Source organism: Trichechus manatus, unplaced genomic scaffold (assembly GCF_000243295.1).
Source record: "Trichechus manatus latirostris isolate Lorelei unplaced genomic scaffold, TriManLat1.0 scaffold00039, whole genome shotgun sequence".
Classification (NCBI taxonomy): domain Eukaryota; kingdom Metazoa; phylum Chordata; class Mammalia; order Sirenia; family Trichechidae; genus Trichechus; species Trichechus manatus.
This window is the reverse complement of record NW_004443975.1, coordinates 13,280,780-13,298,396: the sequence shown is the minus strand read 5'-3', so window position 1 is coordinate 13,298,396 and position 17,617 is coordinate 13,280,780. Positions and strand designations below refer to the sequence as shown.

General features: G+C 39.0%; 1 protein-coding gene across 6 annotated transcripts in view; it reads left to right on the top strand.

Annotated features, from left to right (window-relative positions):
- MIA3 (MIA SH3 domain ER export factor 3) overlaps positions 1-17,617 on the top strand; it is a 68,958-nt gene that overhangs the window by 13,750 nt on the left and 37,591 nt on the right. For all 6 annotated transcript variants that reach the window (XM_023730959.1, XM_023730960.1, XM_023730958.1 and 3 more), the window contains exons 5-6: positions 736-978; positions 3,223-3,359. In XM_023730959.1, the coding sequence (XP_023586727.1) occupies positions 736-978; positions 3,223-3,359 (380 nt within the window). The remainder of the gene's footprint in view (positions 1-735; positions 979-3,222; positions 3,360-17,617) is intronic.

Genomic DNA, 17,617 nt, shown 5'->3' with positions numbered 1-17,617 from the left:
AGTCACTTCATCAAGCTGTGTTTGTGTGTAATGACTCTCTCTGTACTAGCTCTGTGAGTACAGGCTTTATGTATGAAAGAGTTGACGCTATTTCTGTGTGTAAAGTAGATGTTTCATATTTCTGCTCTTGACTAGAGTTCTCTTTTGCACATTTATCCATGTGGGCATATATTGGTTTGCCAAGGGAAGTTAAATTATTCAAGTCCCTAACGTAAGTACATTTATTTATGGAAAAAAGACTCCAGGATGACACCCAGTTTAAAGGGCGAGCATGGGGCCTGGGTTCGCGGTACCTCCCTGGCCCTCCTTAATGAATGAAAAAGTGTGAACGGCACGCCAACAATTTGGAGCCCTGGTGGTGCAGTGGTTAAGAGCTCAGGCTGCTAACCAAAAGGTCGGCAGTTCGAATCTGCCAGTCGCTCCTTGGAAACCCTATGGGACAGTTCTGTTCTGCCCTATAGGGTTGCTGTGAGTCCAGATCGACTCCATGGCACACAACAATAACATGGGAAGAAAGGTATCTTTGTACATTTTATTAGGTAGATTAGCCGTCTCTGAAGTGGAATAAAAGAAATTGAAACTATTTCCCTACACAGCTGTGCTTCTGGAGATGCCAGTAACGTGGAGGACAGTCTGGTGTTGCCCTGGAGCTGTACAGGGTGGGGGCACTGGCCAGTGGGATGAGGGGTTGTGTCATCAAGCTTTGCTAGCCCAGTGCATCCCTCTCACCTGTAGAGATACAACCGCCACGTGAGGATAATTTCCCACCAGGGAGCACAGAAGATCTTAAAATGCAGGTTGCTGAAGAGCCTGGCCACTTGGGTCAACCCATGACTGGTGACCCAGCTGCCTCAGAAGTGACTAGTGACCTAGCTGCCTCAGAAGTGACTGGTGACCCAGCTGCCTCAGAAGTGACGGGTGACCCAGCTGCCTCAGAAGTGTCACAGACACCAAATACTGAGAAAGATTCAGACCCAGGTAAAGCTTGCTCATTTTTGTCTGCGAAGTCGAGGCATAGCATAAATAAGACCTTCCAGGAGACTTAATGTCAAAGGTAGGAAATGGAGGGAAAAGTAATACAGGTATATACCAGTTTTTTTTAAAAAAATCCCAGAATGAATTGAGAGAAAACCTGGAGTTAAGCCAGGTAGAGATTAAAAATAGGAAAGAGGCCAGAGACCACAGCTAACCAATGTTTGGGTATCGGTGCCTTGTGTAAATAATTTTAACCTAAAACATTATTCTTAAAAGGCCTTATGCTCTAACACAGTCATTTTAAACTAGACCAACAGCATCAGCATCACATGGGAATTTTAGAAATGCAGATTTTCCCACCTCCCGAATCAGAATCTCTGGGTGGAGCCCAGCAATCTGTGTTTAACGAGCCCTCCAGGAAATAATGGTACAAGTTGAAGCTCGAGGACTACTGTACTAAAGCTCACTGATGCTGTGCTTTCCACCCCGCCTTCCCGTGCCGCCATAGAATGCAGTGCAACTCAGTTCTTTTCGTTTTTCTTTGCTACTTAGACATGTTAAATACTCAGGTATTTTTATGCTAGTAGTCCCTGGGTGGTGCAAATGGTTAAGCTCTGAACTAGAAGCAGAAAGGTTGGTGGTTTGAATCCACCCAGAGCCTCCTCAGGAGACAGGCCTAGCGATCTGCTTCCAAAAGGTCGCAGCCTTGAAAACCTTATGGCGCAGTTCTGCTCTGCACATGTGGGGTCACCCTGAGTCGAATCGACTCAGCAGCAACCAACAACAGTCTTTATACTGTAAGATAATAGGAAACAGCAGAGAACTTTACAGTGTGAAATAGTCCACTGTGGGCTGACACTGTCAGCAGCACTTGATCGCAGTGCACAGGAAACACCTATGGGGAGAGCATCTCATTTGATTTGATTTGAGAGGGTTGTTTATTAACCATTTTAAAAAAGACATACAACCTCGATGCTGCTATCAGAAGCTTGCTAATCTTTGTGTACCTCATTCTCATTATACCAGTAAATCAGCAGAACAGCTGAGCGTGTTGTTATTTTTGTCTGTCTAATATGGTGACAGGATAACATCATTACTATTTTTCGCGTTTTCTAGAGGTTGTGGTCTATAAGCAGTAACATCTGCAAGGCTCGGCAGCACTGAGCTGACACCCGCCCCCCCCGCCCCCCCCCGTATCAGAAGTCACAGCAGGGAGATGAATTCAGCTAATTTGAGAAGGAATGACAGTATCAGAGGTGTCCCACGCTCCAGAGGCCATTGCATTCATATATAAAGTCTCTGCTTCTCATCATTTTTAGCTCATAAAACATTGGTGCTTGTTGAAGATGAGTCATGCACTTTTTAAGGCTTGTTATTCTCTTGCCTAAAAACTCTGAGGATTAGGAAAAATTCCGCTTACATAATTAAAAACAAATTCTTTGCCCTGTCATTTAAGGTCCACCACAAAATGGCCTAAACGACTTTTACAGGCTAATCCTCTCAAATGTCCGTACATGCATCTTAGGCACTTTTCAGGTGAGACTCCTGGCTGTCCACAAAACGTGCCCCAGACTCATGAGCCATGCTGAAATCTCCTCCCTAGCACCTCAGGTTGAAATGCTTTAAGGTGTGTATACCTAGAATTTGACCTCTTTCACAGAGCCGCCAAGCCAGGCCCTCAGCTCTAGGCAATTAATTCCCTGTGGTCTCTCTTGGCATTTACCATGTTCTCTTCCCTGTAGGGTCACTTGTCCACTCTGTTAATAATTATTTAGTGCCTGTCACATTCCAGACACTGTGCTGGGCACTGGAGCATTCCACCTGCAAGTCTGCAAACTGAGGCTCTTTTCCTCATGGTTTTCCTGAGGTTTCTACTGTAACTGCTTCAGCAACACTCAGTAAATGTTTGTTAAATGTGACTGTGTCTACGTGGAAAAAGCATAAAATTCCATTTTTCTCAATTCCCACGAGCAAATATTGTTCGGATAGCAGTTTCATTGCCAGCGAGGTGATGCAGAGGGTTGGTGGGGGGCAGGGAGGTTGGAAGTTATTTTTACAGTTGAAGGATAAAATGGCTCTAATTGGGATTCTGAGTTTTTTTCTCTATATAAGTGTCTTTAGGAGAACCACACTTGTCAGGCACAGTGACTGATACTTAGTGGCATTCAATAAACATTTTAATTGAAGGGAAACAATTCTTTTTCTAAAATATAAAATAAAACATCAGTTTTTCCCCCTCACTTTTAGGGATAATTACAGCAGAAGGCACTCCAGTTGATGGAAAAAAGCAACTAGAAACAAATGCTGAACAGCCAGCCAGTGCTACACCTCTCGAAAATGCACTTCGTTTAATCTATTCCTTCATGTTTCATTTAACTAAGACGGTAAGTTTGATATAGTTTCTTCAGATAGGATGTTGATTATTATAGTTTTTATGTTGATGTTGAGCATGGGGTGAAGAATGTAAAATGTCTTTCTGAAAATTACCCCTCGTCCTTTCAAGATAGTCTCTGATATACGTAGGTGTATGGCTTTTATGGTTTCTTAGTTCAGTTTAGCACGCACTTGAGGATTTGCTGTGTGCCAGGCTGGGCATTTCACACCTGTTAAACGTGGTTCTCCTCTCAAGGACCTCTCAGTCTAGCAAGGAGATAAAGACATTCACTTGAAATGTAATGGGATAGAGGCAGAAATAGAAGTGGTTACCTGAGGGTAGAAGAATACATTGAATACATTGATTCTCTGTGGTGAGGGGATACTCAGGGAAGGTCAGAAGAAGTAACCTGAGATATGTTTTGAGCAGAGAGTTGAAGAACAAATGGAAGTTTGATGTGTCGTTTCTTGCTGAATAGAAGGGCTGTGGGGGTGGCGGGGGCGGGGGGAGACAGAAGAAACAGCATGTGCGGAGAAATGAAGGCATGAAATAAAAAGGTTATCTGGGGAAGCATGAGTAGCTGGTGGCGTTAAAGTGTAGATGGAGTTAGAGGGGGGTGGTCTGCTGGAGGGAGGCAGGAGCAAATTAAAAAGGACATAAAAACAAAAACTGAACCCATGCCATAGAGTTGATTCTGATCCATAGCGACCATATATGTCATGGTAAATGATGTTAGACTGTAAGGGCTGAGGATCTTTTGAAAGTTTTAAGCAGGAAAGTGATATGGTCAGATTTGTTTCATAGAAACTGAGCCACTTTTGGCAGAATATTCATTCAGATTTATCTTTCTAAAGAGAGCCAGGATCCAAATGAGACATTTATTCTGCTTCTAAGTTTATCTAAACTTTTTAGGACTTAGCTCCCTCTTGTGGTATTTTTTGAAATTGGACATTTTCTTGGTAAATTATAAGAGTGGGCAAGCTTTTAAAAGTTGGAGGCCAAGCTGCCCTTGGGGCCACAGAGAGAGTATTCTCGCCAACAAAAATGTTTTTTCTCTAGGTTCAGTTAATTCAAGACTTGTGTGGGACAAAGTTTTTTGTTGGTTAGTAAAATGCATGGGATTTTGAGCCAGGAAAATCTGGTTTCAAATCCCAAATCCATTCTTTAGAAGCTTGTGTAAATTACTGAACATTGTACCTCAGCTTCCTAATCTGAAAAATGCAGATAATACCTACTCTAATTGTAACAAGAATTAAATGAATTGAAATCTATGTATAAAGTGCCTAGAATGGCACCTGGCATTTTGTGGGCTCTCATCCCCTGCCTGCTTCTCATCTGAATGGTCAGAGGGCAGTATAAAGACACTGAATACTTGGGGAACTCAGGAGAAAGGCCACCAGGATGGGTAAGATGCAGGAAAGGCAAACCAGTTTTCAGTTTTCTTCATGGTCACGGTGATGCCAGCCACCCAGGTGAAGATGTATTTGATCTGCATAATTAGAATAATGAAATTTTCAGTGACTAAATTCTAGTCTCAAAATTAGGAATCTGATTATCAGAATGAATCATTATCACTTTAAAAAATTTAATGTCTTCTAGATGTGGAAGGAATTCTTTATTTATTGTGTTCCTAGATGCGCACAAAGCCCCGTTCTAGGCCTGGGTTGGGGGATGTAAATGTATAGGATATGGTCTCTGATTTGGAGGAAGATGGGGAAAGACACAAACATGAATGGCAAGAGAAAAAGACAATGTTACAAAGTGTTGATTTGGGTTGTGCTAGGAATACTAGGTTACGGTTTATAGACCGTCGTTCTGACTTTTTTATGGGTTCTGTTGTGGTGGTATTTACTGTATTTTAGTTTGGTTTATGTTTTCTTTCGTTTCTGTGATTTCCTTAATTAGTGGTCTATGTATTTGTTTTCTGGTGTTGTTTTGTAGTGGGGTGCTGACCTGATTGGTCCCTGTCCCTATCGGTTAGTTTTCTATATTAGTTGTTTGTTGTTTCTCGTGGTTTCTTTCGTTTTTTCTCGCTTTTCCCTTGTATTTGTTTTGCTTTCTTCTTCCGTGTTTCAGTAGTTATGAGTCTTTTGTCTCACTGTTTCTTTTTTGTTGCTAGCACAACCCAAATCAACACTTTGTAACATTGTCTTTTTCTCTTGCCATTCATGTTTGTGTCTTTCCCCATCTTCCTCCAAATCAGAGACCATATCCTATACATTTACATCCCCCAACCCAGGCCTAGAACGGGGCTTTGTGCGCATCTAGGAACACAATAAATAAAGAATTCCTTCCACATCTAGAAGGCATTAAATTTTTTAAAGTGATAATGATTCATTCTGATAATCAGATTCCTAATTTTGAGACTGGAATTTAGTCACTGAAAATTTCATTATTCTAATTATGCAGATCAAATACATCTTCACCTGGGTGGCTGGCATCACCGTGACCATGAAGAAAACTGAAAACTGTGTGATTAACCTACAATACAAGGCTGTACATTCCCCCATTGACTGGTTCATTTCTTTATTGACTCCAAATTTTCCTCCGTATGATTTCATTTCTTTGAATCTAACTCTTTTTCTATGTATAATCCTTTAAATATTTGAAGTTAAGCCGTAAGTTTTTAAATGTTTTATCAGGGAATCTTCAAACTTACAAAGGCAGAGAGTATAGTATAATGAACCCATGGGCCCGTCTAATCTGTTATTAAGCCCATCCAGTGAATTTTTCATTTCTGATATTTTTAGCTCTGGAAGTTCCACTCGTTCTATTTTTTGTCTTTCATTCTTCTTATTATGTTCATTTTAAAAAAATTCTTAAGTATATTTTAATGTAATTCTTTTAAAGCCCTTGTATGCTAATTCCACTGGCCCTGTCATTTCTTGGTCTGTTTTTATAGACTGATTTAATCTCCTAGTTATGGGACACATTTTCCTGTATTTTTTGCATGTCTAGTAATTTTTTTTTGGATGCTGGACACTGTGAAAGTTGTATTGTTGAGTGCCGATTTTAGCAGCTTCCTTTATAAAGTGTTGTTTATTTTGCTAGGCTGGTAAGTTACTTGTGGGTCAGCTTGATCTTTCCTACTCTTGTTTTAAGCTTTGTTAGGGATGTGTATAGTTGTCTTTATTCAAGTGTAGTATAGCCCTGCTACTAAAGTATGATTCTTCTGGGGTCTCTCCTGAATGCTTTGGGTATTCAGCAAGGTCACTCCACTCTTACTGGCAATAATACAAACATCGCCTAGCCCTGTGCTAACAATGGGAATTGTTCAGCTTACAGCTTCCTGGTAGTTATGGTTTTCTCCCCTCCTCCAGTAGTCATTCTTTGTTCATCCTCAGAGAATCTGCGCTGCTTGAATTTAGCCCAAGGCTCAAGGGGACCCCCTTGCAGATTTCTGAAACTATTTTTCTTTATTGCTGCCATCTTCCTGGTATCCTTCCTGCATATTTCAGGCACCTCAGTCTGCCTCAGCTCTGATCTCTGGCTTTTCAGTGAGATTGAGATTGCTGTACTTGGCTTGAGTTCTCCCTCCCCAGCTGAGGTCCAGAATGTGCCTACAGGTTCAAACCTCATTTATTTCCCTTCTCTCAGGGGTCACAGTTGTGTGCTGACTGTTTTCTATCTGAAAAACAGTTTTTTCATATATTTTGTCCGGTTTTCTAGTTGTTTACAGTGGGAGGCTAAGTCTCAGAGTAGTTACTTGGTCTATAGATTTTTTCCTTTTATTTTTTCATTGAAGTATATTTAATGAAGAAACAGTTTGTTTGTCTTCTCAGCTGTATCATGGTCTGGATTTTGCTAAGTCCCCATGGTATAGTTTTACATGTTTCTCTATTTATATTTCTAGAAATTGGTAGGCAGATTGGTAGTAAGACACAGATTCAATTTTGTTTAGCAAGAATACTTCATAGGTGATGTGGTGTACTCCTGCCAGGAGGCATTTAATAGCTTCATATCCCTGTTTCTGTGATGTTAACTAGCCATTGGTGACATGGCCTAAATCTGTTAATACATTGTTATGCTTCTGTTAGGTGCCATCTAGTTGGTTCTGACTCGTAGCAACCCTCTGTACAACAGAATGAAACACTGCCTGGTGCTGCACTATCTTCATGATCATTGTTATGCTTGAGCCCATTGTTGCAGCAACAGTGTCAGTCCATCTCGTTGAGGGTCTTCCTCTTTTTTGCTGACTCTACCAAGCATGATGTCCTTCTCCAGGGATTGATCTCTCCCGATAACATGTCCAAAGTATGTGAGACGAAGTCTTGCCATTCTCGCTTCTAAGGAGCATTCTGGCTGTATTTCTTTCAAGACACAGATTTGTTCATTCTTTTGGTAGTCCATGGTATATTCAATATTCTTTGCCAACACCATAATTCAAAGGTGTCAATTCTTCTGTCTCCCTTATTCATTGCCCAGCTTTTGCATGCATATGAGGTGATGGAAAACACGATGGCTTGATTTGGGCACACCTTGGTCCTCAAAGTGACATCTTTGCTTTTTAACACTTTAAAGAAGTCTTTTGCAGCAGATTTGCCCAATGCAGCGTGTCATTTGATTTCTTGACTGCTGCTTCCATGGGCATTGATTGTGGTTCCAAGTACAGTGAAACCCTTGACAACTTCAGTCTTTTCTCCATTTAGCATGATGTTGCTTATTGGTCCAGTCGTGAGGATTTTTGTTTTATGTTGAGTTGTAATTCATACTGAAGGCTGTAGTCTTTGATCTTCATCAGTAAATGCTTCAAGTCCTCTTCACTTTCAGCAAGCAAGGTTGTGTCATCTGCATAATGCAGGCTGTTAATGAGTCTTCCTCCAATCCCGATTCCCTGTTCTTCTTCATATAGTGTAGCTTCTCATATTATTTGCTCAGCACACGGATGGAATAAGGATGGTGAAAGGATACAACCCTGATGCATACCTTTCCTGACTTTAAACCATGCAGTATCCCCTTGTTCTGTTCGAATGACTGCCTCTTGATTTATGTACAGGTTCCTCATTAGCACAATTAAAGTGTTCTGGAATTCCCATTCTTCACAGTGTTATCCATAATTTGTTATGATCCACATAGTTGAATGCCTTTGCATAGTCAATAAAACACAGGTAAACATCTTTCTGGTATTCTCTGCTTTCAGCCAGGATCCATCTGATGTCAGCAGTGATATTCCTGGTTCCATGTCCTCTTCTGAATCTGGCTTGAATTTCTAGCAGTTCCCTGTTGATGTACTGCTGCAACTGCTTTTGAATGATCTTCAGCAAAATTTTACTTGTGTGTGATATTAATGATATTGTTCGATAATTTCCGCATTCGGTGGGATCACCTTTCTTAGGAGTAGGCATAAATATGGATCACTTCCAGTGGATTGGCCAGGTAGCTGTCTTCCAAATTTCTTGGCACAGACGAGTGAGCACTTCCATTGCTGCGTGTGTTTGTTGAAACATCTCAATTGGTATTCCGCCAGTTCCTGGAGACTTGTTTTTTCGCCAATGTCTTCAGTGCAGCTTGGACTTCTTCCTTCAGTACAATCAGTTCTTGATCATATGCTACCTCCTGAAGTGACTGAACGTCAACCAATTCTTTTTGGTACAGTGACTCTGTGTATTCCTCTCATCTGCTTTTGATGCTTCCTGTGTTGTTCAGTATTTTGCCCATAGAATCCTTCAGTATTCAACTTGAGGCTTGAATTTTTTCCTCAGTTCTTTCAGCTTGAGAAATGCCAAGCATGTTTTTCCCTTTTGGTTTTCTAACTCCAGGTCTTTGCACATGTCATTATACTACTTTACTTTGTCTTCTTGAGCTGCCCTTTGAAATCTTCTGTTCAGCTCTTTTACTTCATCATTTCTTCTTTCACTTTAGCTACTCGACGTTCAAAAGCAAGTTTCAGAGTCTCTTCTGGCATCCATTTTGGTCCTTTCTTTCTTTTCCCCCGTCTTTTTAATGACCTCTTGCTTTCTTCGTGTATGATGTCCTTGACGTCATCCTACAACTCATCTTCGGTCATTAGTGTTCAATGCGTCAGATCTATTCTTGAGATGGCCTCTAAATTCAGGTGGGATATACTCAGTGTCATACTTTAGCTCTTGTGGACTTGTTCGAATTTTCTTCAGCGACAGCTTGAACTTGTATGTGAGCAATTGATGGTCTGTTCTGCACTGAGCCCTGGCCTTTTTCTGACTGATGATATTGGGCTTAATACATTACAGTTTTCAAAATGGTGATATTCTGATTATACTGGTCTTCTTCATTATAAGGCCGGAATACTTTTATAAAGAGAAACTTACAATCACCTATTCTTTACCCTGAGATTTGGTTTGTATAGTCAAGGCAGGACAGATGCTTGACTCTTCCCTTTATTTAAACAGTTTTCAAAATAATTAGTTGTCTTTCTAGCATGTTCAAAAGATGACCAAAGGGTCTTTCTGTTTTTTCCTAACTCCTCTTTGAGAATCATTGTGATCTCATGGATTTAAAAATATTTGGTGAGTTTTAGTCTTATTGATGCTCAGTGTCTCCCATTTTTGGCTAGTGGGGGAACCTCTTCAGGTTAGCTCCTGGGCCCTTTTGACACCATCTAGTAGTCATTGATACCTTATTTCTAGTATGACAAGATGGCCATAGCTCATCTTGTACACTTCCTGACCATGTCTTGAAGGAGCCATTTCTCTAAGGAGCTGTTGTTCCGTTTAATGAGAAGCAGTATTTAAAGACTACATTCTTGATACAAGATTGCTTACTGCTGTTGAGTTGGCCATTATTTTGAGGCCTTTTCAGAGGATAAAGCTAGGAAATATGTGGCCTTTTTTATATGAAAATTTGTCATGATGCCATATGGATACTTCCAATTGAAATTCAGGATGCTAGAGAAGTTTTACCTAATCTCATGTAACATTTGTATTTCTTTCTCTTATGTTGGGAATCCCAGTTTTTAATGACATCAGTGTAATTATTTATTTATCTTATTTTACAATATTTACACAACAATATTAAAAATACCAAATATCAACACTGCCACCAAAAATATGTTATTGAAAATATTGTAAGGTTGTTTTGCAGTTCTTTTTATCCTTAAGCCATATCCCATGAGGGTATTTGCTATAGTTCATTTCTATGGTCCTGCCAACTACTAATACACAGTTAGGTTAATTGTTTTACTTTTGCTTTCAGTTTTTAGGGATTGCTTGTTTAAATTTTTTGTTTTATATTTAACATATTAAAATATCCAAAGTCAAATCTGTAAAATAAGGGATATCCATATAAGTCTAGCTTTTGTTCCAGTTCCATTCACCTGTTGTTACCCTGCCCTATAGGTAACTTTTTAAATTAATTTTATTATGTATCCTATCATTAAAAAATAATCAAATGATTTCTGCATCCATCTAAGATGGATATATAGATATCGGATTTACCATCCCAGCTGAAACAACTAAAAAGAAAACAGATAAAATAAATGAAACAGCAGTTTTCAAGATATTAGACATTAGGTAATAAAGGACAATAATTCCTGAGAGATGGGGCACAAATGTGGTTAGCCTGACAATTGTTCCAGCTTACTGCCTTGAGGAGGTTCCAGGCCAGGGCACAGAAAGGGGGAACCCAAGTAGAGTCTAGTAGACATCCTGAGTTGAGGAGATGGAGCTGAGAGTCCAGGAAGAGACCAAGGTAACTGCAGTTTAAAGGGCAGAATACCAGAGAGGAGAGAGCTGAAGTACACAGAGAGAACTCCGGTCCCCTGCAAGTATTCAGAAGAGTGTTGATCAGCACATAAGTGGGATGAAACTACTAAAGGCCAGGGAAACCATTAGAAGGAACAAGTTCTGACATAGGGCCTGGAATAGTAACTGGAAAACCTCATAATTCTAGGGAAATTGGGTAGAATGCTAAGAAGGGTCTTATACTAAACGCTGCTCTGGTCTTGCCTAACAAATCTTAAAAGCAACCCAAAAGAATCAAACTGTTCCTAAGTAATTTAAATGCATCCCAGAACAAAGCTCCAAGATATTTATTCACAATGTCTTGCATCCAGTCAAAGATTACCAGGCATGTAAAGAAGCAGGAAAAAACTACTCATGATGAGAAAAATAAACCATTTGAAACCAACTAAGAACTGACAGAAATGTTAGATAAGGCTATTAAAGCAGTTACTATTACTATATTCCCAGTGTTAAAAAGAAAAAAAAGTTACATAGAGACATCAAAGATAAAAAAAATTCAAAACAAACTTCTAAAGGTAAAAACCACAGTGCTTGAAATAGCAAATACACTGGATGAAATTAATGCTAGATTAGACATCTAAGTGAAAAGATCGGTGAACTTGAAGACATAGTAATAGAAGCTATCCAAAATTAAACACATAGAAAAGACTCAAGAAAAATGAAAAGAGCATCAGTGAGCTGTGGGATACTTTCAAGCAGCCTAATATATGCATAATTGGAGTCCCTGTAGGAAAGGAGAGAAGAAAAGTGTTCAGAAAAATATTTGAAGAAATGAATGGCTGAAGATTTTCCAAAATTGACAAAAACTGTAAACCCATAGATTCATGAAGCTCAGGGAAACTCAAGCACAAGAAGTAAGAAGACAACTATACCAAGGCATATCATAATCAAATTGCTCAAAACAAGTGATAAAGAACAATCTGAAAAACATCCAGAGAAAAAACATATATTATGTACAGAGGAACTAAGATAAGGGTGATACCGATTTCTTGTCAGAAACAAGGCATAGGAGAATACAGTGGAGTAATACTTTAATATATTTGAAGAAAAAAAACTTGTCAAACTATGGTATACCCAGTGAAATATCTTACAAAAATGAAGATGTAATGAAGATTTTTTTTCTGACATACAAGAGTGGAAGGAATTCGTCACCAGTACACCTGCATGACAAGAAATGCTAAAGGAAGTCTTTCAGGCCTAAGGAAATTGATAACAGATGGAAATATGGAGCTACACATAACGAAGAACATTGGAAATGGTAACTACTTAAGTAAATATATAAAACTATTTTCTTATTAGTTAAATATCTTTAAAAGTTAATTGCTTGTTTAAAGAAAAATATTTTCAGTGTAGGGTGGGGTTTAGAATATATGTAAAAGTAAAAAGGAAGTCAACAACAACAAAAGGCTAGAAAAGGGAGAAATGGTAGTATATTATTGTAAAGTTCTTATATACATGAAGTGCTGCGATATCATGGTAGACTGTGATAACTTAAAGATGTATACTGTAAACCTTAAGACAATCACTAAAATAACAAAATAAGGAGTTATAGCTAATAAGCCAACAAAGGAGATAAATTGGAATCATTAAAAGACTCAGTTGCTCCCAAAGAAGGCAGAATGAGAGGAAAAGGGAACAAAGAACAGACAGGACAAATAGAAAAAAGAAGCAAAGTGCTGAACTTTAACCTAACTATACCAATAATCACATTATTAAGTGGAAATTGTCTAAATACCCTAATTAAAAGGCAGAGATTGTCAGACTGGATTAAAAAAAAAGCAAGACCTGATGAGATGCCTCCTATGAGAACTACACTTTAAATAAAAAGACACAAGAAGGTTAAAAGTGAAAGACTGAAAAAGTTATCTCATGCTAACGCTAGTCAAAAGAAGACAGGAGTGGCTTAATACCAAAGGAGATTCCAGAGCAAAAAATATTAACAGGATAAAGAAAGTTATTTCATAGGCATAAAGGAGTCAGGTATTCAAGAGAACAGTCCTCAATGTTTATATCTTAATAACAGACATTCATAATACATGAAGGAAACGTATAAAAATACAAAAAAAAAATAGATAAATCCACAGTTATCGTTGGAGATTTTAATACCTCTCTCTTAAAAATTGATAGAATAAATAAGGAGCAAATCAGTAAGGATCTAAAAGATATGAACAACATAATCAACCAACTTGACCTTATTGACATTTATAGAACATTCACACAACAAAAGCAGAATACAGATTATTTTCAAGTACACATGGAATGTTTACCAAGATAAACCATATTCTAGGCTATAAAATAAGTCTCAATAAATTTAAAAGGATTCATGTCATGTTAACAGGATATGTTCCTGATCACAATAAAGTTATATTAGAAATCAGTAACACAAAGATCTCTTGAAAATCCCCAAATATTCTTAAATTAAATGCACACTTCTAAATAAGTTATCCCCCACTTGTCTGTCAGTTTGTCATACTGTGGAGACTTGTGTGTTGCTGTGATGCTGGAAGCTATGTCACTGGTATTCAAATACTAGCAGGGTCACCCATGGTGGACAAGTTTCAGCTGAGCTTCCAGACTAAGACAGACTAGGAAGAAGGAACCGGTGGTCTACTTCTGAAAATAATTAGCCAGTGAAAACCTTATGAATAGCAGCAGAACACTGATATAGAGCTGGAAGATGAACCCCTCAGGTTGGAAGGCACTCAAAATATGACTGGGGGAGAGCTGCCTCCTCAAAGTAGAGTCGACCTTAATGACATGGGTGGAGTCAAGCTTTTGGGACCTTCATTTGCTTATGTAGCATGACCCCAAATGAGAAGAAACAGCTGTAAACATCCATTAATACTCAGAACCTGGAATGTACGAAGTATTAATCTAGGAAAATTGGAAATCATCAAAAATGAAATGGAACACATAAACGTCAGTATCTAGGCATTAGTGAACTGAAATGGACCGGTATTAGCCATTTTGAATTGGACGGTCATATGGTGTACTATGGCAGGAATGATAACTTGAAGAGGAATGGCGTTGCATTCATCATCAAAAACAACATTTCAAGATCTATCCTGAAGTAAGCGCTGCCAGTGATAGGATAATATCCATAGGCCTACAAGGAATACCAGTTAATAAGACCATTATTCAAATTTACGCACCACTAAGGCCAAAGATGAAAAAATTGAAGATTTTTAGCAACTTCTGCAGTCTGAAATTGATCGAACATGCAGTCAGGATGCATTGATAATTACTGGTGATTGGAACGCGAAAGTTAGAAACAAAGAAGGATTGGTAGTTGGAAAATATGGCCTTGGTGATAGAACGATGGCGGAGATCACATGATAGAATTTTGCAAGACCAATGACTTCTTCATTGCAAATACCTTTTTTCACCAACATAAATGGCGACTATACACATGGACCTTGCCAGATGGAATACACAAGAATCAAATTGATTACATCTATGGAAAGACACGATGGAAAAGCTCAATATCGTCAATCAGAACAAGGCAGGGGGTCATCTGTGGAACAGACCATCAATTGCTCATATGCAGGTTCAAGTTGAAACTGAAGAAAATAAGGACAAATCCACAAGACCCAAAGTACGACCTTGAGTACATCCCACCTGAATTCAGACCATCTCAAGAATAGATTTGATGTGTTGAACACTAATGACTGAAGATGAGACAAGTTGTGGAATGACATCAAGGACATCATACATGAAGAAAGCAAGAGGTCATTAAGAAGACAGGAAAGAAAGAAAACACCAGAATGGAGGTCAGAAGAGACTCTGAAACTTCTCTTGAACGTCGAGTATCTAAAGCGAAAGGAAGAAATGATGAAGTAAAAGAGCTGAACAGAAGACTTCAAAGGGCAGCTCAAGAAGACAAAGTAAAGTATTATAATGACATGTGCAAAGACCTGGAGATGGAAAACCAAAAGGGAAGAACATGCTTGGTGTTTCTCAAGCTGAAAGAACTGAAGAAAAAATTCAAGCCTCAAATGGCAATATTGAAGGATTCTATGGGGAGAGTATTAAACGACGCAGGAAGCATCAAAAGAAGATGGAAGGAGCACACCAAGTCACTGTATCAAAAGGAATTGGGTGATGTTCAACCATTTCAGGAGGTAGCATATCATCAAGAACTGATGGTACTGAAGGAAGAAGTCCAAGCTGCCCTGAAGACACTGGCGAAAAACAAGTCTCCAGGAATTGGTGGAATACCAATTGAGATGTTTCAGCAAACACACCCAGCACTGGAAGTACTCACTCATCTATGCCAAGAAATTTGGAAGACAGCTACCTGGCCAATCCACTGGAAGTGATCCATATTTATGCCTACGCCTAAGAAAGGTGATCCCACTGAATGCGGAAATTATCGAACAATATCATTAATATCACACACAAGTAAAATTTTGCTGAAGATCATTCAAAAGCGGCTGCAGCAGTATATTGACATGGAACTACCAGAAATTCAAGCTGGATTCAGAGGAGAATGTTGAACCAGGGATATCATTGCTGATGTCAGATGATCTTGGCTGAAAGCAGAGAATACCAGAAAGACGTTAACCTGTGTTTTATTGACTATGCGGAGGCATTCTACTGTGTGGATTATAACAAATTATGGATAACATTGTGAAGAACAGGAATTCCAGAACACTTAATTGTGCTTATGAGGAATCTGTACATAGATCAAGAGGCTGTTGTTTGAACAGAGCAAGGGGATACTTCATGGTTTAAAGTCAGGAAAAGTGTGCGTCAGGGTTTTATGCTTTCATCATACCTATTCAATCTGTATGTTGAGCAAATAATCTGAGAAGCTAGACTATATGAAGAAGAATGGGGCATCAGGATTGGAGGAAGACTCGTTAACAGCCTGCAGGATGTAGATGACACAGCCTTGCTTGCTGAAAGTGAAGAGGACTTGAAGCACTTACTGATGAAGATCAAAGACTATAGCCTTCAGTGTGGATTACACCTCAACATAAAGAAAACAAAAATCCTCACAACTGGACCAATGAGCAGCATCATGATTGAAGTTGTCAAGGATTTCATTCTCCTTGGATCCACAGTCAACACCCATGGAAGCAGCAGTCAAGAAATCAAAAGACCCACTGCATTGGGCAAATCTGCTGCAAAAGACCTCTTTAAAGTGTTGAAAAGCAAAGATGTCACCTTGAAGACTAAGGTACGTTTGATCCAAGCCATGGTGTTTTTAATCGCCTCATATGCATGTGAAACCTGGATGATGTATAAGGAAAACCGAAGAACTGATGCCTTTGAATTTTGGTGTTGGAGAAGCATATTGAATATACCATGGACTGCCAAAAGAATGAACAAATCTGTCTTGGAAGAAGTATGACCAGAATGCTCTTTAGAAGGAAGGATGCCAAGACTGTCTCACATGCTTTGCACATGTTGTCAGGAGGGATCAGTCCCTGGAGAAGGACATCATGCTTAGTAAAGTAGAGGGTCAGTGAAAAAGAGGAAGATCCTTAACTTGATGGATGGACACAGTGGCTGCAACAATGGGCTTATTTAGCATAACCACAATTGTGAGGATGGGGCAGGACCGGGCAGTGTTTCCTTCTGTTGTACACAGGGTCGCTATGAGTCAGAACCAACTCAACAGCACCTAATAATAATAACAACAACAAAAAAGTTATGAGTCAAAGAAGAAATAAAAAGGGAGATTAGTATTTTGAGCTGAATGGAAATTATAACACATGTCAAATTTATGCAGTGCCACTAAAGTACTACTTGGAAATTTATAGCACTACCTATACTAGAAAAGAAGAAAGGAATCAAATCAGTGACCTAACTGTAAGAAACTTAGAAGAGCATATTAATTCCCAAGTAAAAAGAAGAAAGGGAATAATAAATATTAAAGCATAACCCAAGAGGCAGTCATTCAAACAGAACAAAGGGATACTGTGTGGTTTGAAATCAGGAGAGTGTGTATCAGGATTGTACCTTTCACCATATTTATTCAGTCTGTATTCTGAGCAAATAATCCGAGAAGCTGGACTATATGAAGAGTATGGCATTAAGATTGGAGGAAGACTCATTAACAACCCACGTTAGGCAGATGACACAACCTTGCTTGCTTAAAAGTGAAGAGGAATTGAAGCACTTAATTATGAAGATCAAAGACTACAGCCTTCAGTATGGATTACACCTCAACATAAGGAAAACAAAAATCCTCACAACTGGACTAATAAGCAACATCATGATAATGGGAGAAAAGATTGAAGTTCTCAAGGATTTCATTTTACTTGGATCCACAATCAACACACATGGAAGCAGCAGTCAAGAAATCAAAAGCCCCACTGCATTGGGCAAATCTGCTGCAAAAGACCTCTTTGAAGTGTTAAAAAGCAAAGATGTCACTTTGAGGACTAGGGTGCACCTGACCCAAGCCATGATATTTTCAGTTGCCTCATATGCATTTTGAAAGCTGGACAGTGAATAAGGAAGACCGAAGAATAATTGATGCCTTTGAATTATGGTATTGGTAAAGAATATTGAATATACCATGGACTGCCAGAAGAATGGA